Raw genomic sequence first — 27,338 nt, 5'->3', positions numbered from 1 at the left:
AAATGTGAGATTTGGGGAGCGCAGTTCAGAGAAAGACTACAATACATCTGACTGCAAGTTTAGGATATAGGTCAAGATTACTAAAAACCTTGTGGGGAAAGAAGAATTGAACACAGTAACAAAATTGTTACTGGTGATAGCCAGGTCAAAATTAAGCAATAGACAATTTTCTTAAATCTATAATGAGGTGCACATCTGTTTCTCACCAAGAACTGTGCAAGTGTTGGGAAGCTCTTTCTCTCTCTGAGAAAGTGTTCTTTAGGCAGAGGAAATTTTGCACATAGAAAAAAAAATATACATCAAGCTAAAAACTGGCTATTTAAAGAAAGTTTTTTGATTGTATATAACCTTTTCGGCACTGAGTGCCGAAGCTGGAGCACACTTGCGCCCGGAACCCGGAAGAGCAGTTGGCTGGTGCGCATGTGAATGCCGGAACCTGGAAGACAGCAGCTGGCCACCGTGTCGGACCAACTGTCCAACACGCATGCGCGCGACGGAACCCGGAAGAGAAGCTGGTGGCGGCGCACGTGCCCACAGCAAGAGCTCTGTGTGCCATCTCTAGCATGCGTGCCATAGGTTTGCCATCAAGGGTATATAATGTGAACTGTGCAACTGCTCAAATGGCTCCTTTCAGCATTAGAATTCTAACAAAAACCATAGTTTTAAAGAGAAAATCAGATTACGTTGCTTAGGAAAACTTTCAAACAAGGCCTATAGGCATCAGAATACAAGTACAGTATCTTGAAAATAATTTCTGATGTATTGTTTGCTAACCCTTTGAGTTTTGCAATTGCTGACGTTATACTTTGAATTATCCCATTTCTTCATATAGTCAGACACTTCAAGATTGTTGAATGGGGAAAACAACATGAGTATACTATTAATAGCAAAAAGGGAAGTGGTATTGAGAAGGATGGAACACTATCTGGGAAGTGAATCCTACTGCATCACAATTGTAAAATGGAGGCCAGATCTACTATCCATAAACCAATCAAAGTACGAGAAAGAACAGAACTGGAGTTATTAGAGAATAATAATAATGGGAAAAGACACTGGAAGCCAAGTTCACACACTATAACTGGGTGGGAAAATGCATATCACAGGAATTAAAATGCAGCAATAAAGCAAACAATTCTATTTTTAGTTGTTATTTTTGTTGTTTTTGGTTCCTTGAAGTCAGTGTTGACTCTTGGTGACTCCCTGGAGAAATCTTTGCAGTTTTCTTGGCAAGATTCCAGAAATGGTTTGCCATTTCCTCCTTCCTAGGACTGAGAGAGAGTGATTGGCCCAAGATCACCCAACTGGCTTGATGCCTAAGGAGGAAATAGAAGTCACAGTCTCCTGGTTTGTAGCCTGGTATCTTGACCCCCACACCAAACTTGCACTCTGTTTTTAGACAGAGATTTTTTAGAATTTTTATTGTTTTATTGTCTATGCCGGATTTGGAAGTGCTTTACATTTCTCAAATCGTACAGTGTAAGGATTGAGATGTAGCATGGAGATCCCCTAGTCTAAGCTCCTGTCCAGCGCAGGACTGCACTGCCACAGCATCTCCAACAGATGGCCATCCAGCCTCTCTTTAAATAATTCCAACAGAGGAGGGTCCCAAGACCGTCCGATATCCTGTTGAACAACTCTTCCTATTTTGAAGTCCTTTCTTACAGCCAATCAATATCTACATTGTTGTCATGTAAATAGCTTTTGTCCTATCTTCTGAAATACTCTAAACAATTCTGCCCAGCCTTCTACATGACAGTCCTTCAGATACTTGAAGACAGCTATCATATTTCCCTGCAGTCTTCTTTTCTCCAAATTAAGCATACTGCCTAATGTTCCTTATAAAATTTCCCTTCCAGGCTCCTCATCATTTTGGATGCCCCTCCTTTGAACACACTTTAATTTGCCAATGCCCTTCCTAAATTGCAACACCCAGAACTGGACACAATATTCTAGATGTTGTCTGAACCTATGTAGAACAGAGATGATCATGTTCATGTTCATGTTCATGTTGATTCACCAAGACACTCAGTTTCTTTCTTTTTATTTATTTATTTATTTTATTTAATTGGACTTATATGCTGCCCTATCTCCACAAGACTCAAGGCGGCTCACAACAATAAACAAAAACAAACAGACCGTTAAAAACAAAGTCCATAATAAAATTGACAAAAAAATCCAATAAAATCCCATTAAATTCTATTAAAAACCCCATCAGTCTAGGGCGGCTAGGTGAAATAGCCACGTTTTCAGCCCACAGCGGAAGGAGTGAAGGTTGGGGGCCACCCGGAGCTCCAGAGGGAGTTGATTCCAAAGGGTGGGTGTACCCACAGAGAAAGCTCTCTCCCTGGGGGTCGCCAGCTGACATTGTCTGGCCGACGGCACCCTGAGTAGGCCCTCCCTGTGAGAGCGCACCAGGCGATGGGAAGCTGTTGCTGTCTGCAGATGGTCCGCCAAATATCCCGGGCCTAAGCCATTTGCATGTACTGTTGCACAGTATGGCTTCTTTCATTCCTATACTCATGCTTTTCATTTTTCTTACTCCAATGAAACACTTTACATTTGTCCCTGTTGAAATGTATCTTGCTGGTTTGTCCTCCAACTTGTCAAGAGCCTTCTGATTTGATACCATCTTTTAAAGTGTTTGTTGTTTCTCTGTCTTTGGGTCGTCCAAATATAAAATTTATATTTACTAATTTCTCCTCCAAGTCACTTACAAATAAGTCAAAGAGTATAGAGCAGGGATGCCAAACTCGATTTCATTGTGGGCCGCATCAGGATTGTGTTTGACCTGTGGAGGCCAGGGTGGAGGGCATTGCCAGGGAGGACATGGCCAGTTCAATTTCACTCAGGTCAGGGGTGCCTGTGGTGGCCCGAGCACTCTGCCAGTGAAAACTGCCATTTTCAGCCGTGACAGCCTCCTGCAACCCTCTGCAAGCAAAAACAGAGCTTGGGAGGACTGCCTTTTCGCTAGCAGGGGCACTGCAGGCTGGTCCTTCGCTGTTTCCAGGGTGGCCATGCAGGCCAGTACTGGGTTTCAATTTAGTTTGCTACTGGTTTGCTCGTGTGTGCGCAACACTTTGCATGTGAAGAAGCTTCTACGCATGCACAGAAGCATCCAGGCAGGTGGGCGGAGCCTCCCGCTGCCGCTACCGGTTCTCCCAATCCAGGGCAAACTGGTAGCAACGCACCACTGCTGCAGGCCAGATCTAAGCACCCCTTGAGTTTGACACCCCTGGTATAGAGCCTAAGACAGAGCTTCACAATATGGTGCTCCACACATTCTCCTAGCTTGACTACATGACTACGCTTGTTGAGTATGATTGTTCAATCAGTCTGTATCTAGCTCATGGCAGTACAATCTGGCCTATATTAAAAATCTGCTTTAAAAACTGTTCTACACTTTTGCCCATTCCCTCTAACCAGTCTGTAATTATTTGGATCCTCTTTTTTCCCCTCTCATTCATTCAACTTGTAACCCGCTCTATTTGAGGACTCTTGGTGCTTAACTATTTACTAAGTCTGCACTACTATTAATCTTCTCATCGTTCCCACCACCCATCTCCTTCCACTTATGACTGTATGACTGTAACTTTGTTGCTTGTATCCTTACGATTTATATTGATATTGTTCCCTGATTGCTTATTTGTACCCTATGACTATCATTAAGTGTTGTACCTTATAATTTTTAATGAACATATCTTTTCTTTTATGTACACTGAGAGCATATGCACCAAGACAAATTCCTTGTGTGTCCAATCACACTTGGCCAATAAAATAAATAAATAAATAAATAAATAAATAAATAAATAAATAAATAATAATAATAATAATACATCAAAAATGTCCATATAATACAAATAAGGTATCCATAAATAAATAACAATATTCCAACCAAACAAAGCCCGAAGCAAGTAAAAATAATAAAATAAAATAAACCAAAGGACATCTATTCAGGCTACGAGTTTAGTTTTCAGCATTTTCCAAAAGCACACCAAGGGGGACAGGCAGATCTTAACTGGGATGGCGACGCTGTTCCAAAAAACCAGGCCTTCCATGCTTCAATCCCCCTCATGGAAGTGGTGCACTACCAGCAGTTTTTCCTGAACGAATGAGTTGGTCAGTTCAATTCAGGCTGGAGAATGCAGCCTTGGAGGTATCTAAGTGTCAAATCATATAGGAATTTATAACTCTGAACCAACAACTTGAACTGCACCCAGAAGCCTTTTAGAAATTAATGCAGGGCCTTGTAAAATATTCCTGATGATGTGTGCCACTAACAAGCAAGTGGCTGCAGTTTGAACCAATTATAGTTTCTAGATGGTCTTAAATGCTGACCCATGTAGAGTTCACTGCAGGTGATGAAGGCATGAATTACGATAGCGAGGAACAACATTTGTCCTCTTCCAATCCTCCGCCTCTACAACTGTCCTCAATGATTTTTCAAAGATCACGAAAAGGCATCCTGAAATGAAACCCCTTTAAGACTCTCGGATGCAAATAATCCACTTTTGGAGATTTCAAATATTAAATTGGCCAATCTTTGCTTATGAGTGACTATTCTGAAAAAAAGCTTTCTATCTTGGAAGGCAAGAGAAAAATATTGGTTCTAAAATAAATACTGTACAAAGGATGCTGACGATATAAAAGAAATGAAAAACTGCAGTATACTGAATAAAGACATTCCCTTCAATGGCAAATGGGGATAAATGGGGAAAAAATAAGCATTCTGAATATCTCTGTTTCTAAAGAAACAATCCTAACTCCCAGGTCCATTAATTGGGTGAATTCAGAATTTGGGCAGAATCCAGGGCAAACTGGATCCAAAATCCCTTCATGTTCTGAAGCTCCCAATGTGAGATCACTGCCCACTGCCCACCAGTCAAGAATTGCTAACTTATCCTCAGTGATGAAATCCAATTTTTTTTACTAGCGGGTCTATAGGCATGGCTTGGTGGATGTGGTGTGGCTTGGTGGGCGTGGCTTGGTGAGCGTGGCAGGGGAAGGATACTGCAAAATCTCCATTCCCACTCCACTCCAGGGGAAGGATATTGCAAAATCTCCATTACCACCCCACTCTGGGGCCCGCCAGAGATGGTATTTGCCAGTTCTCTGAACTACTCAAAATTTTCACTGCCAGTTCTCTGAATTGCTCAAAATTTCCGCTACCGGTTATCCAGAACCTGTCAGAACCTGCTGGATTTCACCCCTGCTTATCCCCCCTTAAAATTGCAAAAGATATAAGCAAGAATTGGTAAGGAATTTTCTGGGGGAAAATATTGCCTACTGTAATTGTGTGTGTGTGTGTGCGCGCGCGCGCACATGCGTGCATGTATGTGCATCTTTGAGTCAGTCTTGATTCCTGGCAGTTGTCTGGACAAATCTCTGCACTTTTCTTGGCAATGTTTTCAGAAGTGATTCGTCCATGGATTCTTCCTGGGGTTGAAACAGAGTGATTGACCAAACTCACCCACCTGGTTTTCATGCCTAAAGCAAGACTAGAACTCATAGTCTCCTAGATTCTAGCTGGATGCATTTAACCACTGCTGCAAAGTGGCTTTCAAACAAATTCATATACTTCATATATTTAGCAGATATTTCACTTAAGCATATTTAAAAAGAACAAAGCATTTAAATAAAGCCATGGGAAAAAAATAAAGTAAAAGGAAAGTTGTGTTGTCAGAATTCAGTATCACTCGCCCAAGTTTACACTAATGGTCATGCTGTATATTTTACAACCAGATCTAAATTTCACTTGGTTTCCGTTTAGGAAAAAGGAATGACAGATGCAGCTCACTAAATGGACACTTCATCTCTCACTTGCCTGAAGAAAATTGGGAGCCTTATGTTTTGACCACATGTCATCCTGCTACACAATGCACTAACAATAGCAACTAGATGCATCCTAATCTCTATGGCAATGGAAAAACAGTTGCTAACCATCTTCCCCCATGGCACCTTTTATATACCTAAATACTGCTATCTTGTTTTTTCTCCAGGCTGACCATGCCAAATTCCTTCAATCTGTCCTCATGAAAGTATGTCTTCAAATACCTGTATCATTCCTGTCGTTCTCCTCTGGATCTGTTCTAACCTGGTGGTTCTCAACCTGTGGTCCATGAAGCCTTGAAGAAATGTTATGATTTAAATTCCGAGTTAAGCCCAGGACCATGATCCGTGGCCACAAAAGGTATTTAAAGAGAATCTGTGGTGAAGAAAATATTGAGAACCACTGTTCTTCTAACCAATCAATATTCTGGAAATGTAGTGCCCAGTACTGTACATAGTACTCCAGGTATGGTCTAACTAGTGCAGAGCAAAGGGGAATAAGATCTTCATGTGTTGTGGTCTGCCAGCAGCCTGCAAAACTGGCAGTGGAGTCGGACAGTGAGGAGGCTGAGGAAGAACATGGGTCAGTCCTGGAGGCTGGGGAAGGCCTGGATGAGGGCTCTGCGTCGGAGTCAGAGATGGGGCCAGGGCCATCTGGGAGTGATGTGTGGACTCCAGAGCCTCCAGAGGCTGACAGCAGATAGGCAGAGGAACAGGAGGAGCCTGTTCCTAGTGCACGCATGAGAAGAGCTGTCAGAAGGCAAGAGCAGCTAAAGCAAAAAGGACGACTCGGGAGTAAGGCCAAGAGATGATTGGCCCCTCCCATAAGGCTTAAAAGACCAGCAACACTTCTTGGGCTCTTTGTCGGAAAACAATGTTGATAGATTTATTTCTTGTCTTGCTTTATTTATTTCTTGTTGGCGTCTTCTGCTTCTGAACTTTTGCCAAGAAAAGCTTTTGGCAGGTTGTCTAGTTAGACCAAGGTTGGTGATAAGTCTGAAGAATTGTGTTATGAAGAATTTGTTTTGAATTAGTTTGGACTACGCTGAGAATGAGTTAATTCTAAGCTATTCTAATAAAGTCTGTTTGTTTTCGAACTGATTGCGTCTGATAATGCCTACTTGGGCCTGGGTCACAACGTCGTGCATCTTTGAAACAATGCTATTTCTAAAGTAGTCCAGAACTGCATTAATCATTTTAGTTGCCATATCATACTGCTGGTTCATGGCTTATTGTCACTGATCATACCCAAGTCATTATCGTACGCAGTGTAGTGCTTCCAAGCCATCTTCTACATGTCCAGTGAACTTTCTCTCCCTAAATGTAATACCTTATTTATTTCCCTGTGAGGACATCTTGTTTTTCTCAGACCAGTCCTCCAACCCATGCCTATTATTTCAATTGTTTTCTGAGGGTTGGCCAGACCTCCCAATGTTGCTTCTTAAATCAATTTGAGAAGTAGCCCACCAATCCTACTGCCCAGGTCATTAATAAAAATGTTAATAGTACTGCCTTGAGAGAAGTCCCTGCTGGTCCTGCCTAGCTACTACTCTTTAACTTGATCTAGAGCATGGGTGTCAAACTCAAGGCCTGCGGGCCGGATCAAGGAAAGATCAGGCCAGCGTAGCTTTGGCCTGATCTTTTACCCAGTGCAAAGAGGAAAGATCAGATCAGCGTAGCTTCGGCTCGGTCTACTCAATGAGAAGAGAAAACATGCCAGCAATTTGGGGAGTGGTGTCAAGCCACGCCCACCCAGTTGGCCACACCCAGTCTTCCATACCCACCCAGCCCCCCGAGGTCAACCACAGCCTTCATGCAACCCTCAATGAAATTGAGTTTGACATCTCTGATCTAGAGTCATTAATACTGAGTGCAGTTAGCCAGCCAGTTCTAGAGCTCCCCTTATCTAGTGTCATCCAAATCCCACTTGTCAATGAGAATGTTCTGGGGAACCTTGTCAAAAGCACTGCTGAAATCGAGATGGATTCTATCCACACTATTTCTCATTAAAGTAGTTACCTTGTCAAACTACTTAGATGGAAAAATTTCCTGGAAAGTCTGTGAAAACCTGACCTGTATACATAATGGAATATGTGGAGACTTCAGGGAAATTTTAATGAGGAATAATAAATAGAATAGTTGATGGCTTGTATAAACTTGAATTATTTTAGGGTCAAAATAATGAAGGTAGACTGGCTGAGATTTGAATTGTTGAGCAGTTGTCATTTTCAGTGCTGTGAATTCCAAAATTTCCTTTGTAATTTATTCTGTTTGAGGTGACCCACTCACCCACCCTTTTCTGCTCATTTACTCCAAAACATATGCACGTTCTGTCTTTTGTTAGCCTCTCCTGGACAAAGTGTGCTCTGGTATCTATAATGAAACAGATTTTCAAACATCTTCAGTAAGCTGAAGGTTGAAAGTGGATTTCCTTTTAATTTCATGCAGGGTTCATTATGTGAAATCTAGTTGCAGAAAAACCTTGTTAAACTGAACCAAATACAACTAGCATATGACCATAGCTAGATACTAGATGATGATGATGATGATGATGATAGTATTAAATTCCACGTTTACTTTCAAGTGATCAGGAGGAATATAGGATACCCCTTGTTGATCCTTACAATAAAGAACAGATTCCTTGCATTTTGCTTCAGAGAGTCACCCTGAATTCCAGTATTATGTGAGAATTAACACGCGCCAAATTTTTAACATTGTACATCAGTATAATTATACTCCTCGCTGTTATTTTTAAGACATTGAATTGCAAAACTGCTCAGATTTTGCTTTTTTGCAACTTCTCCATCTCTACAATATCATTTTTTTGGATTTACTAGCATGACACAGAGAAAGATTGTGGAAGAAGGATTGCTCCATAAAATTTCCTGGAGACCTATAAAGCCATTTACCTTTGGGACATGATTTTGAAGGCGTCTGGCAGGTAGCACTGGACATTCTCCATCTGGAAAGGGTCAGCATCACAGATCTTGTCATCTGTGCGACCATAGTTAGCATTCTCCACCATGATGACATCACTGCCTGGGCAACGCAGCTCAATAGGATAGCCCTCGCATGCCAGTTCCCGCCGAACCAGGCCAAAAGGTAAACCAGCACGGCTTAGGCCTGCTGGAATGAAAAAAAAATGAGAGAGTAAGGCAACAAGTTAGTATGCAATTCAGTCCTGAAATTCAATTCCATCTCCTGATTGCTGGCTGTAATTTTCTCCCCTGTATAAGTATTCAGTGAAACCAAAGCCTGAAAAACCTATGGTTATTTTCCACGCTACACAGAATAGGAGATAGATAAATCAGAATTTTGTTTTTCTCTTATAATTTGTCTTATATTTTGCTTGTGACATGCAACATCTCTCTCCACATCTTTTGTTTTCAGTTTCAGTCCTTGATGAGAATAGTAGGGATCTAGAATCCTTTATACTTTCACTGTGGCACAACTGGGTAGGTCTTAAATGTGAAGCTGTGTGTGTCCTGGCACCACCCAAGAAGTAAAAACAAAACAAAAACAAAAACAAAAAAAAATCCACTGGCTCCTATTTGTTGGACTGAGCTGCATATTCCACCTAAACTCTACAGATTCAGGCAGGTATGTCTTTAAAAACCCAGACATGTTTTTCATAAAGCTCTTGGCTTCCCACACCACCCACTTTAGAGACAGCAGCTGAGAAAAGGGTCTGAGAAAATTCTTTACAATCCTTTTGAATCCTGCAAGGTTTTGTGAGACTGAAGAGGTGGAGGTGGGAAGTAAACAAGAGGAAAAACCATTTGAAGGCCAAACATGCCATTAGGAAAGTTTCCAGAAAGATTCGTATTAGATGAATCTGTTTATTTTTGTTAAAGGAGGATGGGAAAAGATAACAACGGACACTGAGCTGGAAGTCTACATTTGCTGAATACTGTCACCATCCCTATAAGCCAGAGAGACAATGACACCAAGCATCTATCCCATCAGTTAGATCTTTGGAACTAGTTCCTAGTCATCAGACAATTGTGGTTAGGTATTTATTACAGAAATCTTTCTATATGAGATAAAAAGATGTGGGGAAGATGGTATTAGGGCCCAGCTATTCCTGGGAATGCTATAGGCAAAAGTTCACTCTGACACACAAGGTCCAACCTTTTTACCATTTTCCCCCCTCACCCAGATTCATCCTTCCTGTGCTTTGGAATATCTACCTACCTTCAATGACTACCTTTATCCCAAAGATTTCTCCGTTGTAAGTTTGCTGTAACTGCATACTAATGTCATGTGAAGTTCCAGTTACAATGAAAGCTGTCTCAAAAAGGAGATGACTCGTTGCCTAGTGCACAGATGATCAACAGGTCACCTCTTTACATTATAGTTCTTGTCCTCTGAATGATAAACTAGAAGGATGAGGCAGTGTTGCTTCTTAGCTGGCAGGTACTGCTCTCATTTTGTGGTCAGAATTGCTGAAAGGTAAGTTGCAGCAGCACTATAGTATGCATTCAATCAATCAATCAATCAGAATAGAACTTGAAGGGACCTTGGAGATCTTCAAATCCAACCCCCTGCTCAACCAGGATACCCTATACTATTTCAGATAGGAGGCTCTCCAGTCTTTTCTTAAAAACCTCTAGTGATGAAGCACCTACAACTTCTGAAGGTAAGCTGCTCCACTGGTTAATTGTCCTCACTGTTAGGAAGTTTCTCCTTAATTTCAGGTTGCTTCTCTCCTTGAGTAGTTTCCATCCATTGTTTCTTGTCTTGCCTTTTGGTACTTTGAAAAATAAGTTGACCCCCTCTTCTTTGTGGCAGCCCCTGCTAGTCCTTCTTTTCTCTAGATTGGCCATGCCCAATTCCTACAATCGTTCTTCATATGTTTTTGTCTCCAGGCCCTTAATAATCTTAGTAGCTCTTCTTTGCACTTTTTCCAAAGTCTCAACATCTTTTTTGTAACATGGTGACCAAAACTGGATGCAGTATTCTATGGGTGGTCTTACCAAGGATTTCTAAAGCGGTACTAATACTTCACCTGATTTTGATTCTATGCCTCTGTTTATACAACCAAGGATTGTATTAGCTTTTTTTCATAATTCCTTCAAGGGATGACTAACAAGGACAAGAGCTTGACAAAATGGTAGGATAGCAATGAAACACTTGTATGATCTAGAACACTTTTGTATGCGAACTGATGAGTACATTCCACAGCATCATCCAGGACAAAATGTCCCAGTTGCTCAGAGCTCTATTTGCTTTGGCCTACCTTCTTCCCAGCTGCTTTAGCCACCACAATCGGCCTCACATTGTTTAACATGTCCATTTTCTCTCTCCTTGTTTCCCAAGGAGAGGGTAGGAAGGTGTTAGTGCATCACCAGGTAAAAATGGCAGGAAGAGCTTAGCAGTGGTGCTTGGGGGCATGTTATGGCCCCATCTGGCAGAACATCTGCATTCCTTTTGGGCTTCTTATTTCTTCCTTGCTGGTTGTTCTAATCAGCCAAGAGGCTCCTGCATTCGACTGCAAGGGCAATTGTCAAAGCTTCTAGTGGGAAGCACACATTAGTGGCACTCAGGACTTCAAAGGGAAGATAAGAGAGGGGGCTAGAAAGCAAGCATGTCATAGATGCTCTTTGTCTAATTTTTCCTTCCCCCTTGCTGGGTTAATGGAAGAGCCCTGTGGAGGCAGTCTGTAATTAAACCATTAGCTGAGTAACTAACTAGTACAGCCTGGCGCTTGTGTTTGAGATGTGGGGAGAGCCCAGCAGATAAGAGAAGGTTGGAGCTGGAAAAAACAGGGCAACTGAGAATAGCAATACCAGTGGAGGACAGTAAATGAAGAAGGGATGAAAGAGCTGGATTCCAGTAGAAAAGGAATCCATCAAAGCCATGGATTTTCCCACTGGTAGCCTAGGGAGAAGCTCTCTTCAATAAAGACCACAGCCTCCCAACTACATCTTAATGTGGTTGCAATTGCTAAGACTATGGTACTGATTTGATTTCAAGCCAGAAATGCCTAATTGTAGGTATCAGAATTGCCCCCAAATAATTGGCAGCCTGAAGTGAAGAACCAGATCCTTTCCACCCACAGTATATCCAACAGAGGCTGGCTTGTAGCATCAACACAGCCAACAGAGCGATGTCCTCTGCTGCAATGGAGAATAACAGGTAGCTTAAAGGGATGGTATACTTAAGTGTGTTCTCCAGCAATTCACACTCACTCCACCCTCCATCGGTCCTGGTAAGTGTGATCAGAAACTTTCTAAACACTTCACGGGCATCACATTGTGGAGAAACCTTTATTTCCACCTCCTCATTCCATTAGCTGCTTTTACTACAGCTTTTTGCTACATGGCTGTGATTTTGAATAGAAAGATCACAGAGTTGGGTACTGTTGCTAGCTCGAAACCCCAAATATCTGTGTCAGAAGCTTTAAAGGCTCCAGCAGTGTGTGACAATGGTCTGCAGTGACAATGCCATCCCTTCTTTGGTCTAATTTCTTTCCTTTCCTTTCGGCCTGGCTGGACTCTTGTTTTACTTCTCCACAGCAAAAATGAAGGTTAGCTAAAATGACAATTATGAACAAATCTGAAACGTCTCTAAGTGGCAGATTAGGACTTACTTCTTCTTCACATAGGCTGATTCTTCCAAGGTTTGGAGTCCTAAAGAATTAACTTTCATTTCCAAATCTGAACCTGGCAATCCTAAGGGTGGTGTGCAAAGATGTGTATATTTTTACTAACTGCTTTCCAATGCTTATAACTTCCCTCTTTACTCTTATTCCTTCTCACCATTTCTAGCCTTGTCTTCTTTCCCCTTCACCACAAGATGATCCCCTAAACCAGATAGATGATGACATCTATCTATCTGGTTTAGCTACAGGAGGGTGCATTTCCACTCTGGAATACCTATGTATGCTTAACTCACTGTGGACACATAAGAAAAGATATACCAAAGAATCAGAATTGGGCAGAAAGATAGAACTGGACAGGAAGATGGCCAGGAAGATTTAATTGACATGAATTGACTCTTTATTCCTCACAGAATACAGAGTCCTTCATGCTCAAAAAATCATCCATACCCTTAGTGTGTTTATGACTTGCTGACTTTCAGATAGTAGATAACAGAAATCCTGGACATTCAGGATTATATGTCCAAGATTATTTATTTAGTAAGAAAAATGGGGAAATAATCTGGATTTTTGTTTGCTTGTGTGAGCTCTATTGTCCTCCTAGGTGCCAATTATGTTTCTGTCCACTATTGTTTTATGTGGAATACAGATGGCCATTAGCCTTTTCTCTTCAGGTTTGAAGGTCAGTCATCTGATTTTGTTTAGAGACACACAGACACCTCGCTCACACACATACACACAGAGGCTATTGGCTTTAAGCATCTCCCAAGTGCCAGGCTGTTGTCAAAGGGATGTAAGAAATGAAGTACCAAAAACAGCCATCACTATAGAACCACCTTGAAGTGAAAAGCACAGAACAGAAAGTTCCTGATTTGGGATAGCTTGGAAGATTCATGGTGAAATCTCCTCCACTAGAACTTTCTTTAGAAAAGTAGAATGCTCATCTCTCACAACAAACTGGGTAAGACAGAAATCTCATTAGAACCGCCTGCTTTCTTGCAACATTGCACAGGATATTTGTTCGTAGTTACATACTTGTGTACAGTATAGTTACACACTGCCTACATGTCCATTTCAAAGTGATGGTTATTACCTTCAAAGTTCTCCTCAGCTAGGAGCATGCTTCCCCCAAAGGTATGCTTGAGCCCAGCTGTTGCATTTTGCAAGGCTGCAAAAACTGCTTTTTTAGCATAACTTTGGTCACATTTTCTTCTTGGTCCTTTTATGCATGTGAAGTAATTTTAATTTGGTTTGTGACTTTCTGCTTCCCTCCCCCATTGCTTCAATTGTCTTTAGCTTTGTTTTATTGTCTAGCAGTCTTAAGACTTGTAGATTCTTAAGTCACCCATTTTTGTCACTCAAACAAAAGTTTTGGCCTACTCATTCTGAAAGAGATGGTCAAGATTTCTTTTAAAATTAAGGTTTTACCTACGATCCGTTGAACTAATTAAAGTAAACTTGTTCAGACATCACACCGAGTTACACGTTACATTACATGTTCACATCTTTTGCTAAGTCAATGCCAAAGAAATTTGTTTCTGATAGCAAGAGGAATACAAAAAAAGTTTCATTTTAATCTGATTATAATTTTATATTCTAAGCAAGGATCCTGATTTAAAACACAGGCCTTTGAGTCCATGATTTAAAACTGATTAAGGTTTGTTTCCAAAAAGATTTCCTGTTTTAAACTAAGTTAAGGTTCTCTTTCTGAGGCATGGGAGCAGGGTTCTCCAGGTTTATCTCTCATTTAAAATCTTTCACACAGAAGCCTAAGAAAACTCACAGAGTTTGAAAACTCATATAATAATCTGCCTTTGGCATTCAAATCTTTTCACAAAAGACAAGACTTACATATAATGATTCTGATGTGTATTTCTCCAATTTTGTTTATTGTTTCATAAAGTTTTCAATATTTGAAAGGCTCAGGGTAGGTAACAATTATCAATTCACAGTCAATGATACTAAAACAAACAGCTGGAGTAGACATCAGAAGGGCTTTAACAAATTGCATGTACTCAGTATTATAATGACCAAACCTATTTTAAAGCACTTTTCTCCATATTTTTTTTCAGAATCCAAATTGTCAAGTTAAAAGCGCACAGGTGCAAATGGGAAACCGAGATTACCTTTAACTCTTAATTTAGGTATGCAAACTGACACTACTAATCAAATCTGGTTAAGTGAAAACCCAAGAGGGTGATATGGAATAAGATTTAGGACAGAACAATGGTGGGTTTCAAAATTTTTTACTACCGATTCTGTGGGCATAGCTTGGTAGGTGTGGCATGGCTTGGTGGGCATGGCAGGGGAAGGATACTGTAAAATCTGCATTCCCACCCCACTCCATGGGGTGTAAATGGGGATTACTGCAAAATCCCCATTTCTTCCCAATCAGCTGGGACTCGGGAGGCAGAGAATAGATGTGGGCGGGGCCAGTCAGAATTTTTACTATCGGTTCTCTGAACTACTCAAAATTTCCACTACCAGTTCTCCAGAACTGGTCAGAACCTGCTGAAACCCACCTCTGGGACAGAAACCATATGGCTAAGGCAGCAACTTTTCCATCACCTTAATTTCTTGGCTATGTTCACGGTACAAAGAGAAGTAGAGAAAATCATAGCACATCAGTTAAAGTGAAAACTATACTAATTTGCATAGTTCATATAGCTCATCATGGGATTAAGTAAATATTATTTTGCAGGATTTTTGTAAAAAAAAAAAAACTATAGGGACTATCAAAACATGTAGCACTTAAAAGATATTTGATAGGCCAGTATATATGTGTGTAAGAAGCATTGGTGGTTAAATATATTAGCCAAGAGATGTTATCAAAGTGGACAAATGCTCAAATACTTGGGTCTAAATGTAGCTGGCTTTTAGTGGTTCCAATAGGCCAGAGATGTCAAACTCACGTCATCACGGCAGCGTCACCTGATGTATTGGGACTTTTTTCCCCCTTCGCTAAATTGGGGGCATGGCCAGCACATGACGCATCTGGCCCGCGGGCCAGGAATTTGATAGCCCTGCAATAGGCAGTACTCCATTACCTATCTCCCTTTCATTCAAAATCTGAAAACCCAAAGCAAAAGAAAGCGAGCAGAAGGTGTCTCACATTAGGACAAACATGGCAGGCAACATTCTATGAATTCTGAGCATTTCACTTTAGGAAACAAATCTGTTCTCTTTCCTCTTGGCCTTCTGAAATATGGTAGATCTTCAAGGGTATGTTCATCTAAACAAATAGAGTCACCCTGTATTCTCAGACTGAGGATGTCCGTTCTTCCTCTTGGCAGGAGTCCTGAGACTTCTAATCAACTCTATTCTCACTAGTGAAAGTCACCCAGTCTAAAAGATTAAAATATGACACAGATGGTGGTGTGTGGATCCATTTTTAAATAAAATAAAATAAAATATCTTCTGCCACTCCTTCTCCTCCAGGAACTTTAGAGATGAAGTAGTACTTGAGGGATGTGGGATGTGGATTCCAAAAACAGGAAATATTTAATATTATATAAAATTGAATGTGCAAATGCCATATAATCACTGAAGAACAGTCTCCTCCCCAATTAATGTATGCAGGACTATAATACAAATAATGAAAGGAAATCATACCTTATTTTAAGGAGCACCCATTACATCCTCATCCATTTTCCCCCTTTTCTTTTAAACCAAGCTGGTAACTTTCAATGCATTTTTTTCTGCATTCTAGTCTAGTCCCTGTTCAGAAACCTTTTAGGATATCTATGGGGATGTAAAAATGTGAAATCTATGGGGACAAACCAAAGCTGAAGAAGACAAGAAGCAATGGATGGAAATTAATCAAGGAGAGAACCAATTTATAAGGAAGGTGAAATTTCTGACAGAACAATTGATCAGTGGAATGAGTTGCCTCCAGAAGTTGTGGTCAGTCTAACACTGGAGGTTTTAAAGAAGAGATTGGACAACCATTTGCCTGAAATGTTCTAGGGTTTCCTGCCTGAGCAGGGGGTTGGACTAGAAGTCCTCCAAGTTCCCTTCAAATTCTGTTATTCTGATAAGCAGGATTCCTGTTCTTAATATCAGCTGTACACTGACTGAATATTTATTTTTTTATTTATTTTATTGAATTTCTATACCGCCCTACTCCCGAAGGACTCAGGGCGGTGCACAGCCATGAAATAAAACACATAGATATACAAAATTTAAAATCGAATAAAATAAATTAAATAAATTTGGCTGAATTAATACCCATAATTTAAAATACCCATAATTTTAAAATATCACATGTACGAGCAACATATGAGGGTATTTTGGAAAGCAATTAATACTTAGCCAACACATGAAATATATTAATAAACTGCGTAGTAGAACAATCAATTTCTTTTCCCCCCCAACTTTATCCCATCTAGGATCTTTAGATATAGTGTATTGGACTACAACTTCAGTCATCCACACCAGAATGTCCATCACATCTGGAAGGTGTCAAATCTGAGAAAGCTGCTCTAACCATAATGTGGGAAAATATATATGAGAGGATGAACAAGAAACATTTGTTGAGCTTTCATTAGTCAAGATGAAAAGAAACATGACAGGAAGACTCAATAAGCTTAAAAACAGGACCAACCAAGGAAAAAGGTTAGTTATTTTTCTCCTTATCTGCCTTGTCCAAGATTTGATAACAAATTTGGTTGCTCCCCCCCCACCCCCGATTCTCTTACCAACAGTTCTTCTCAATTGTCTGAAAAAGACTTTGGTTGGAAACCCATTGCTAGACAAACTTTCCTTCTTAATGTTCACTTTTTCTGTACTTGTTAGAAGTAAGGGATGCCTACCAGAAAAAAATGATATAACAGTCACAGTAGTTGCTAGAAGTGTTCAAAAATCTTCCAGGTGCATAAATTCAGTATAAGCACCAAAATAGACTGCTAATTTTGCAGAAAACTGTGTCACCCCACAGCAAACATATCTAACCATCTATTACTAGAACTCGGTCTCCCAAAAGCAGCTTCAGGTTATTTCCTTACAAGGTTTATAATGTTAACATGCTCATTCCTTTTGCTGTTCATGTTTTCCCATCCCAGGACCTTAGAACTGGAATTCAGTAACTGTCCAAAGAGCACTGCCATAGTACCAGGATCTCCTTTGCATTACTTGAGGCAAGTAGCCTCTTCTTACTAGTTAGGAAGATGTGATATTAAATGCAATTTGATCAGGTACCTACTGTATATACAGGAGACAAAGAGACAGGGATTTCAACTGTAAACATTGTGCATTTCTAAATAAAGCAGTCCTGCTTTTAGTACTTAATTGGAAAATATTTTGACATTGTCAAGGGAAGTTGCTAAACACTATTCTAAAATTCTTTTTACTGTTTATTGTGAAAGGAAAATAAAAGGTTTTATTTCAGAAATTGCAACAGAATTCACATTTTTCATTTTGTCTAGAAAAGAAAGTGTCTCTCTTCCTCAGCTTTTTCTCGCGTCGGGTGGTACAGGTTCATGAATTAATTCATTGCAAGGCCTGCCCTGTTTTTGGAAGCTGCTCTCCTCTGTTCCTCTTACCTTGTGTGGCTGAGGTGACAAGGACAGTGGTGATGCACAGGCTCCAAAGGGCATGGATGAGCTGGGCCATCCTGCAGTGAATGCTGGAGTTGTCAGCGACCAGGAGCCACTCTGTTCATCCCCAAGGAGGGTAAATCACAGCAGGCCTGGTGGAGAAAGAGGAGAAGATTTGAGTCAGGAATTAGCACAGGGATGAGTTATTACCTGCTGTCCTTAATCTGCCTCCTATAGAAATCACACTAACATTATTTTTCCTGCTCTAAATGATACACCTTGTTGTCCTTAATCAGCCTTTCCATTCTTTGGCCCTTCAGATTAACATATCTATCTCTTCCCAGAAAAATTAGAAGCCTTTTATGAAACCCTGTCTATTCTCTCTAGAAGAGGATATTTGAAGAATCAAAACACTGAACTGGAATTACTGTTTTTATCCAAAGGACATGTACCCCAAAAGAGTAGATTTTTCTCAAGAATACTTTCTTCAGAACATATTGTGCAATAACATGAAACCAATATATCCAGACAAGAAGTAGCTGGAATCCACAAGGATTCATTTCTGGCCATTGCTAGAAAATGATAAAAACATTCGAAGCAGATTCTCCTTATACCTCTCTGTTTTTCCAAAAGAGAACTTGTTTCTCTGCAGGGGGGTTTCGCCCACTTACTCATTCACACATCTCAAAACTTAAGACATTCTTGCAACGAATCTTCAACAAAACACAGCTATTTATACTCCCATTTAACTTCAAAAACAACAGCCACATAAATGTATCCTCCATTGAATGCCTCCAAATCAAATGTTTACCAAAAACTGATGTCAGTTAGAGATGTGTTTCTTCTGAGTTCTTGAAACAAAGGAACAGTGGCAACCTTTTTAATACTTGAAAGCTAAGGTAACTTTACTGCAGTGGTTTTCATTTTGTTAAATGATATTAAGAATTTGTAAAAGAAAAAGGAACAGTTGAAAAAAACAGAATTTATAAGTGTCATAAACAAGATTAGAATGTTCAATATTTTATTAATTGGATTCATGTAATTCATGAACATATATCACTTTAAAAGCTACAGATGGTTGTTAAAATCCAAGTAATACATAAATATTATCAGTACAATAAGCAAGGTATATATCTTAAAATAAGATTCAAAGTTACTGTAAGTTCTATCGAAACTTTTGAATATTTATTTTGATTTAACAGATTCTTTAGAGTCAGAATATTAAGACTTCATATTAAAGGAAACTCAAATTTTGGATAGGATACAAGCACGTATATAGAGGTATAACTGAGTTAAATTCTATCAGATACAGACTTATATTGGACATTATGAGATATTCTATTAGAAAGTAAACCGTATTTCTGTCTTTCATCTCTTGTAGATAATAAAAAACAACAACAACCAAGAACACTGTTTCAGAGTTTTCTTGTCTGCTGAGAAATTCCTGTATCTGAGACATGGAAGCAGTTGTGCGTTGAGAAGAGGCTGGAGGCACAAGAGAGCATCAATCTAGTGTATCCATGACATGTGCCAGACTTTCTGGATCTGGCAGTCTCCTCGTGTGAACTGAGTATGGGTTCTGGAATACACCCAGCAGTTTTGGTGGAAGCTTGTCAATTACTGACAGTTTTGTCCCTGAGTAAAACTGAATAGCTTCCAAGGAAACTCAGGGTTCTCCAAAACATCATTTTCGAAGTCCTCTTCAGTTTGAATTGTGCCTTTATTCCCCACCTCCCAAGATAATTTGGTTGAAACCCATGTTAACAAGGACCCACCCACCTTTAAAAAAAAAATCCTCCCAAAGTACCTCAACTACCAAACCCCCTGAAAAGTCTCTTCAGTATTCCAGCATTATTCAAATATTACCAATAGCAATATTGGTAAATATTATCAATAGCAATGTGGTAGTAATGGTAATGGTAATAGTAATGGTAAATATTTGAATAAGAACTGAACAAAATAAGGATTTTTTTTCTTTGCAGTCTTCTGTGTATTCCTTCAGTACGGTATTCCTTCAATAAAGGAATGGGCAAATTGAACTGTGTGAGGCTATGGAATCCATGTTTGGGTTGTAAAATTCAGTGGCACAGTTGCCAAATTATGCAGTGTGGTTTTCCATCTTTCTGAGACATGAATCACTATAGACCTGATCTACAAGCCCTAATATAAATATAACACCATTATCTGCCATTCAATTGGCTCAAAATTTAGGTGAGGGAAAAGGATAAATCCTGGCCCTGTGTGTGACAAGATCTCACCTATTTGGGGTATGATCAGACATCATCCGTATGCAACAAAATTTCATTTTAATGTATGCCGATTACTGTACATTCAAAGTGACAATGAAGTTATTATCCTATCCTATCCTATCCTATCCTATCCTATCCTATCCTATCCTATCCTATCCTATCCTATCCTATCCTATCCTATCCTATCCTATCCTATCCTACCCTATCCTATCCTAGCAGCCTGGTCAGTGGCCATACCAGCATAAACCCTGGCACAGGAAAAATCAACATCCACATTTGACTGTTCATGGTGCTTAAAGCTACCATGTCTGGGTGTTCCAATGATGCTTTTCAAAAGGCAACTGGACTTTCTTGGTTTTTTTTCCTTGAAAATGTTTAACTTCTCACCCAAGAAGTTTCTTCAGAACATTCCCATACAGTCAGAACTGAATTGAGAATCTCCATAGATATTTACCATGTCTGGGCTGCAAAAAACTAGATCATCACTAGATGGCAGCAAATAGAGTTTTCTGCTGTTTTTTCCCCTCCTATCATCTAGTGCTGTGATGGCGAACGAACCTATGGCACACGTGTCAGAGGTGGTACACAGTGCCCTCTCTGTGGACCTGCGAGCTGTTGCCCCAGTTCAGCTCCACCATACATACGTGTGTGCCTTCCGCCGGCCAGCTGGTCTTTGGGTCTCTGCTGCACATGCGAGGGGGGTGGGGTGCATGTGCGGGGGGTGGGACACGCGCATGCTTGAAGGGTATTGCGGGGCTGCACATGCACGGGGGCAGGGCATATGCTCGGGGAGCGCATGCACAGGGTGCATGCATGGGGGCCATGCACGCATGCGGGCAGGGCGCATGCATGGGGGCCATGCGCGCATTGCCTTTTGGGGGTTTGGGCGTGTCCACTTTGGATACTTGATCCAGAAAAGGTTAGCCATCGCTGATCTAATAGTTGTCTGGATGTTTGCAGATAATGGTGCCCAATTCTGCCTACAAATATACTTGAAGTTATGAATTAGCATTAATAAATATGCAAATATATTCCAAATTAATTTGCCCTGGTTTTATTTTTGGAAATTTGGTTACTCTATTTATGACAGTTCACAACCATGCCACTCTGACTCTCCCCTCTCCCTCAAAAGTTGGGTATGGCTCCTTTTCACCAAAGAATTGCAAAAAAACCTCAGCAGAAAATTAGCAGGAAAATATTTCATGTCACAGATATGAAATTATAGGAGAAGCTTCACCTAATACATTTTGGCTTGTCAGACCACTCTTGATGGCACTGGAGCTCTGTCAGAAAAACACAACAAAGTCATACGACTTAACAAATAACACTATCAGCATTTGTTATGTGTGTATTTCTCATATCAGAGCACAAATAATTCCTTAAGAAAAGAGGGTAAGTTACACAGAAGACCCGAAGAAGAGATCAATAATGACAGCATAGTCTTTCACCGCAGGATTATTCTGTCCAGCTTCTCAATCAGATGGCTTTTGGTCCCTGCCTTGAGGGGAATCTGGTGCAGCCAAGCGTAGGAAAAATAAGACACAATGTAAGCCACAGCTATATACTGAAAAGATCATACTCCCCCTTTTCTAGATGTCATTTACTAGATTCAGCTATAGGGGGATTCAAGAAACAGGCCACACAGCCTACCATTTCATATTTATAGCAAATTTTTAGACTAGGCAGTTGTCAGCTGCCAGCCTAAAGGACGTCTTACAAGGACTCAAGACTTGAAATGTCAGTTCCAAGACTGCAGAACTGCTTCAGAGACTGACTGCGGGGAAGCCCAAGAATACATGGCCATTCTGCCATATATCTGAGATGCTTTTCTCTCTCTTTCCTCAGTGACTCCTTTCACACACATATACTGTAAGATTGCCAGCAACTTTAGCTTTAGCATTTCCAGAGAGCCAACGGCAAACTGCTTTTCTGCTCGCCTCTGGTTTTTTTGTTTGTTTTGTTTTGTCTTCTTTTCAAAGCTTTTAAGTATTGCTCTGGAGTCTATTCTCATAGCCCTTGGCTATATCTCTAAACTTCAGATGATGTGCATCCTGTACCTACTGACCCTATTTCTGACACCAACAACTAGGTCTCTGCAGGACCATGAATCTAGTCACATGTAAGAGTAAAAATGATGTCCATTAGAAATACCAATAGCTCATTTTAAAGACACTTGCTGCGCTTAATAAGGCCTTCAGGTATTTGGTGAGGGAAAAAAATAAAAATTTATTTATTTGTTGTTCAGGGACTGGGTCATCTTTTGACAACTGGAAGTCATATATTTTAAATTATTGTCTTTAGCAGTCAAGGATTATAGGAAAGAGGTAATTATGTGAAGCGGGCAAGGCTGACTTTGGAGAAATTCTGCTATAGTATCAGATGAGGTTTTCTACAGAAAATCAATCCTATTCAGAAAACATTCATGTATAGAGCTAAATATATGAGCAATAGTGCTTATTATGCTCACTACATTGTGACATCTATGGTAATCCAAGAGAACACAATCTAAGAGAACACAACATTGACTGCAATAGGGACCTTTTATGTGTACATACAGGCCTGATTGTGGTACCTTCACTTTGTAACCATCAAGCAGGTTCTTTAGGAACTTGAGAGATGCTGGTTTCCTCTCCTAGCATGGCTGGGAGCTGCAAAAAAGAGGGCTGGGCACCCATGTGTACTGCAAAATATTGGTTATTCATTCCTGTATTATGGTATAATAATACTGAGGTTCCTTTTCATTATGACTTAACAATTAGTTTACTTACCCACAACCAACTCAGGTTTTTCTGAAACACTATCTTTGAACATCCTGACCTGGTATAGAACAAACAAGCATTCCTCATCCTGGGATTTCCTAAAAAATTGGAATCAATTATTTGAATGGAAAAATTTCCAGTTGATAAGTTCATTTGCCATGCCAGGGTAGAATCTGCTTGTTCAGGCCAGTTATCACAAGAGAATCTATGGCAGGTCCCTCGTCATTATGATGGGGATGACATAGACTCCTCACTGGCTCTGTTTTCCTATGGAATGCTCCTCCCTTCCCTACCCCCCTCCCCAGAGATCCAGAGATATAAATGGTCTCTACCTTACTGAATTTTCTAGCAAGTGTTTAATTTACTTTGCTCCTTGATGATTTTAGTGAATTATTTTGGATTTTGTCCTTGTGGCGTTCCATTCAGAGTCAGTTTGGAGGTGTGGGCTGAGCTAAAACGACCGTGAAAAGAACCATGTTTCATGCAAGCAGGATGGCTTCAGGTTGTTTTTTTTAGTTTATTTAGTTTATTTGATTTGTATACCGCCCTACTCCCGAAGGACTCAGGGCGGTGAACAGCCAACAATAAAATACATAGATACAAAAAATTTAAAACCAGAATAAAATCAAATTAAATCATTTTGGCCCAGACAGATTAAAACATCCCAATAATTTAAAAACAGATTAAAATTTACATATTTAAAAAGGGAGAGATTAGGCCAAGCCCGCCTGATGGAATAAAAAGGTCTTCACAGCACGGTGGAAGGAGCGCAGATCCGGGATCCTCCGTATCTCCAGGGGGAGCTCATTCCAGATGGTAGGTGCCCCCACAGAGAAGGCTCTCCCCCTAGGGGCCGCCAGTCGACACTGTTTGGCTGACGGCACCCGGAGGAGTCCCTCTCTATGAGAGCGCACTGGCCGGTGGGAGGCTATTGGTGGTAGTAGGCGGTCCCGTAGATAACCAGGTCTACGGTTAAGGTGATTATGTAAAAAATGCAGATTTCTGATTTCTAGATAACATAGTAGAAGAAACGGCAAACATTTATTTTTGTAACAATTCATCAAGAATCATTATGTATTATACTAATTTTTTAATTATATCTTTTAATTAAAAGTTATAGTGAAATATTATTATATTTATTTAATGCCTCTGAAACGTATTTTGAAAAAGTTATTTTTGATTATTTTTTAAGATATCAAAACATTTTATTTTACCACTTCCTGACCATATTAGTTTGGTTTGCATACAAATATTTTCCGGTTGAATATTTCCTGGAAGAGCCCCACCATGGCCTGATATTCAGCTCCACTTTTAAAATCCCCAGCCAAATCTTAATGGAGGATTTTGTGAGCTCTAGTTTCAAAGTATCTGGCTTGCACCCTTTTAGTGAAACTTCATGTAAGGTGTCTTGAAGCTATCTTTGTGAGTAATGGATTGTATCTAATGAAAAATCCCCAGTTAAGAAACATATGCTTTTTCCTACCCCTTAACATCCACATTTGACTGTTCATGATGCTTAGAGCTACCATGTCTGGGTGTTCTAATGATGCTTTTCAAAAGGCAACTGGACTTTCTTGTTTTTCATGTAACTTTCATGATCAATATTTTTTTATGGAACATAGTCAATTATTGGAAAGAATATCATTCTTAGTAGAAATAATCACATCTTAATAACTACTGGTCAACATCTTTTCTTTTAATCAATATATGTTCAGGCATCTTTAAAACTATTTGCATGACCAAATATTAAAAAGACGTCCTTTTATGACTAGAATTTTTTGCCTTTGTTAAGATTTCTGGAGCAGATTACAAGTGGGCTCTATTCTGAAGTAGATGAAGTGTAGGATCCCATCATAGCTGGTAATTCCTTGCATCAGCATGGACCATTGCACATTTCTCGATAGCATAAATTCTTTAAAATTAGGAAATTATTTTTATCTTTGTAAAGACAGTGCCCTCATCCAATTCTCAAAATTAGGATAATAGGTTTCATAGATAATAGATGCAAATAGATGCAACTTAATGTGCTATGTTGAGGTGATGTTTTTACAATATTAGGTCAGTCAACAGCTAAAAAATAGTGTGTGAGCTTTCTTTATATTTGCATTGTCTGCAAACAGATGAATGCATTTGAATTCGTCTAATAAAAGTATTGGCTAGTGAGGATTTTTTTTATAGAACATTCTCTTTTGCAGCCAACAGAACAACTTTGGCTTTTTGCAACAAAGCACTTCACCATTTCTAAATGGTGCAACTGCTTTTCATTTCCCAATGACATTTACCTTCCTTGGCTTTGTGCCATGTTATGTAGAATGTAATCCTGTCCATTTGGTCAGAAACACATTTCCCTTTGTTCAGCCAGCATGGATTCAGGGATCCTAATCAAATCAAAGGTTGGGCTTTTTGTAATGGTTTTTCTTTTGTGTACATGAATTAAAATGCTGTCTATGAAGATAATGATTCTTTTTGTATTTCCATAGCCTTCTCATTTTTTTCTGAAAAACTTTGGGAGTATGTATTATGATGGAAAAGTTAAAAACAGACTCTCTCTCTCAAAGGGTGTGATAAAGGTAGTCAATTTAGCCCTCTGATTGTCAACAGCGTTTTCCAGAAGCCACCTGGGACATACAGCCTGGAAAATACATTGTCTTCTGCCACTTGTGAGAGAACAACTTCTATTAATGGAAATATATGCTTTTAATGTAACTTTAAATTTCAAGAGCTAGACATATGCATCTCTGGTACAACACAAGCATTGTGTTTTTCTTAATTATGTAATATTTAAATATTTATTTTACAAAACATAGCCTGCCTTTTTGTTCGCAAGCCACTAATTTTTTTTTCTAGAATCATTTTCACCTTATAAAGAATGGAATGATGTATCCCACAGGGTGTTTGTATGCTCCATGGTTTCCCATAGGTTTAGGACAAAATATTCACAGGGTCATCCTTTCAGCACCTTCTATTTCCCCCAATTTTAGCAGTTATGTAACTGCTGAGGAACTGAGGAAGCTATCTAAGGTTATGAGTGTATTTTCAAACTAGCTGCCCAACAAATTCTTAAATGTATGCCATAGTGAGAACATATCTTTGTGAAATTAAAAAAATGTCTCTCTACTACTGCTGTGGCCATTATCTGAATATATGAAGCCCAAGATATGGATACAATCTTTTGGAAAACAGTAGTTCATAATATAATGAATCATTTGAAACCTAAACATGTTATCTAAGGGAGTGTGCCTTGTTGCTTCCGAATGCGGAGCTATGTTTTTCTGGACTTTTGTAGAACTGTGAATGAATTCTGAAAATAGCTCCTGCAATATTTATGGAAAGCGGGTTATCTCCTTCAAGACCTTCTCTTATTGTCCTTAGACTCTGATCAATTCGCAGAGCCTTGCCATCTCTATGGCTTTGTGAAGAATTAAGCCCTGCATTAGCTGAAATATTGCAGAAAGACTTTTGTCTAGAATTCCAAGCATCGATCTCCAAGGTGCCCCTCTTTTTAAATTAATAGATGCACATTTAGACTATTTGTTAATGCTCTAACAAATTCTTCAACATTTTCCCATGCTTCTAAGTTCTCTGCCCTTTCAAAAATGACATTCCTCTCAAGGATGTAAGATGTTGCGGGATTCAAATTTTTTTACTACCGATTCTGTGGGCATGGCTTGGTGGGCATGGCCTGGTGGGTGTGGCAGGGGAAGGATACTGTAAAATCTCCATTCCCTCCCCACTCCAGGGGAAGGATACTTTAAAATCCCCATTTCCTCCCGATCAGCTGGGACTCAGGAGGCAGAGAATAGATGGGGGCGGGACCAGTCAGAGGTGGTATTTACCGGTTCACTGAACTATTCAAAATTTCCGCTACCGGTTCTCCAGAACTGGTCAGAACCTGCTGAATACCACCTCTGGATGTAAGGGATATCAAACTTTAACCAGAACATTCTTAAAATTGGGTTTATCTTTAACAAAGGGAAAATATTAATACATGTTGTGGGTTCCTTTCCTCATTGTACAAAAGAAGAATTTATTGTGCCATCCATTTGTCTCTTTGTGGAGCTTGGAGACTGGGGCAAAGCTAGCAAATCATTCCTTCTATTAAGGCTAAGACACAAGATTATTAAAACTAAAGGCTTCCAGCGTAGGAAACAATGCAATATTCTTTCTCTAATTAGGAAAGCTGAAATTTAAAACAAAGGCAGCTGTACATATCCTTTCAAAAAGGTCCTGGAGTGTCTAATTGTACAGCTGATGCTTATCAGACAATAGTAGAAAATCAAGGTGAAAATTCTCCCTAAAGTAAGCTCTAAATATTTCGAAGAATGAAAGAAAATCCTGCTTACCTTTTCCTAGAAGAGAGGGAAACCTG

At 39.8% G+C, this 27,338-nt stretch overlaps 1 protein-coding gene across 3 annotated transcripts in view; it reads right to left on the bottom strand.

The window, feature by feature from the left end:
* The window catches only part of ADGRL1 (adhesion G protein-coupled receptor L1), a 110,119-nt gene that overhangs the window by 47,122 nt on the left and 35,659 nt on the right, over nucleotides 1-27,338 (bottom strand). For all 3 annotated transcript variants that reach the window (XM_070937407.1, XM_070937408.1, XM_070937409.1), the window contains exons 2-3: nucleotides 17,968-18,113; nucleotides 8,736-8,952 (exon numbers count right to left, since the gene is read on the bottom strand). In XM_070937407.1, coding sequence (XP_070793508.1) covers nucleotides 8,736-8,952; nucleotides 17,968-18,037 — 287 coding nt within the window. In that variant the 5' untranslated portion in view covers nucleotides 18,038-18,113. The remainder of the gene's footprint in view (nucleotides 1-8,735; nucleotides 8,953-17,967; nucleotides 18,114-27,338) is intronic.

This window comes from Pituophis catenifer, unplaced genomic scaffold (assembly GCF_029215685.1).
Source record: "Pituophis catenifer annectens isolate HBS135680 unplaced genomic scaffold, rPitCat1.0.hap2 SCAF_2, whole genome shotgun sequence".
Taxonomy (NCBI): Eukaryota; Metazoa; Chordata; class Lepidosauria; order Squamata; family Colubridae; genus Pituophis; species Pituophis catenifer.
Note: the sequence above shows the minus strand (reverse complement) of the source record. Positions and strands in the feature narration are given on the sequence as shown.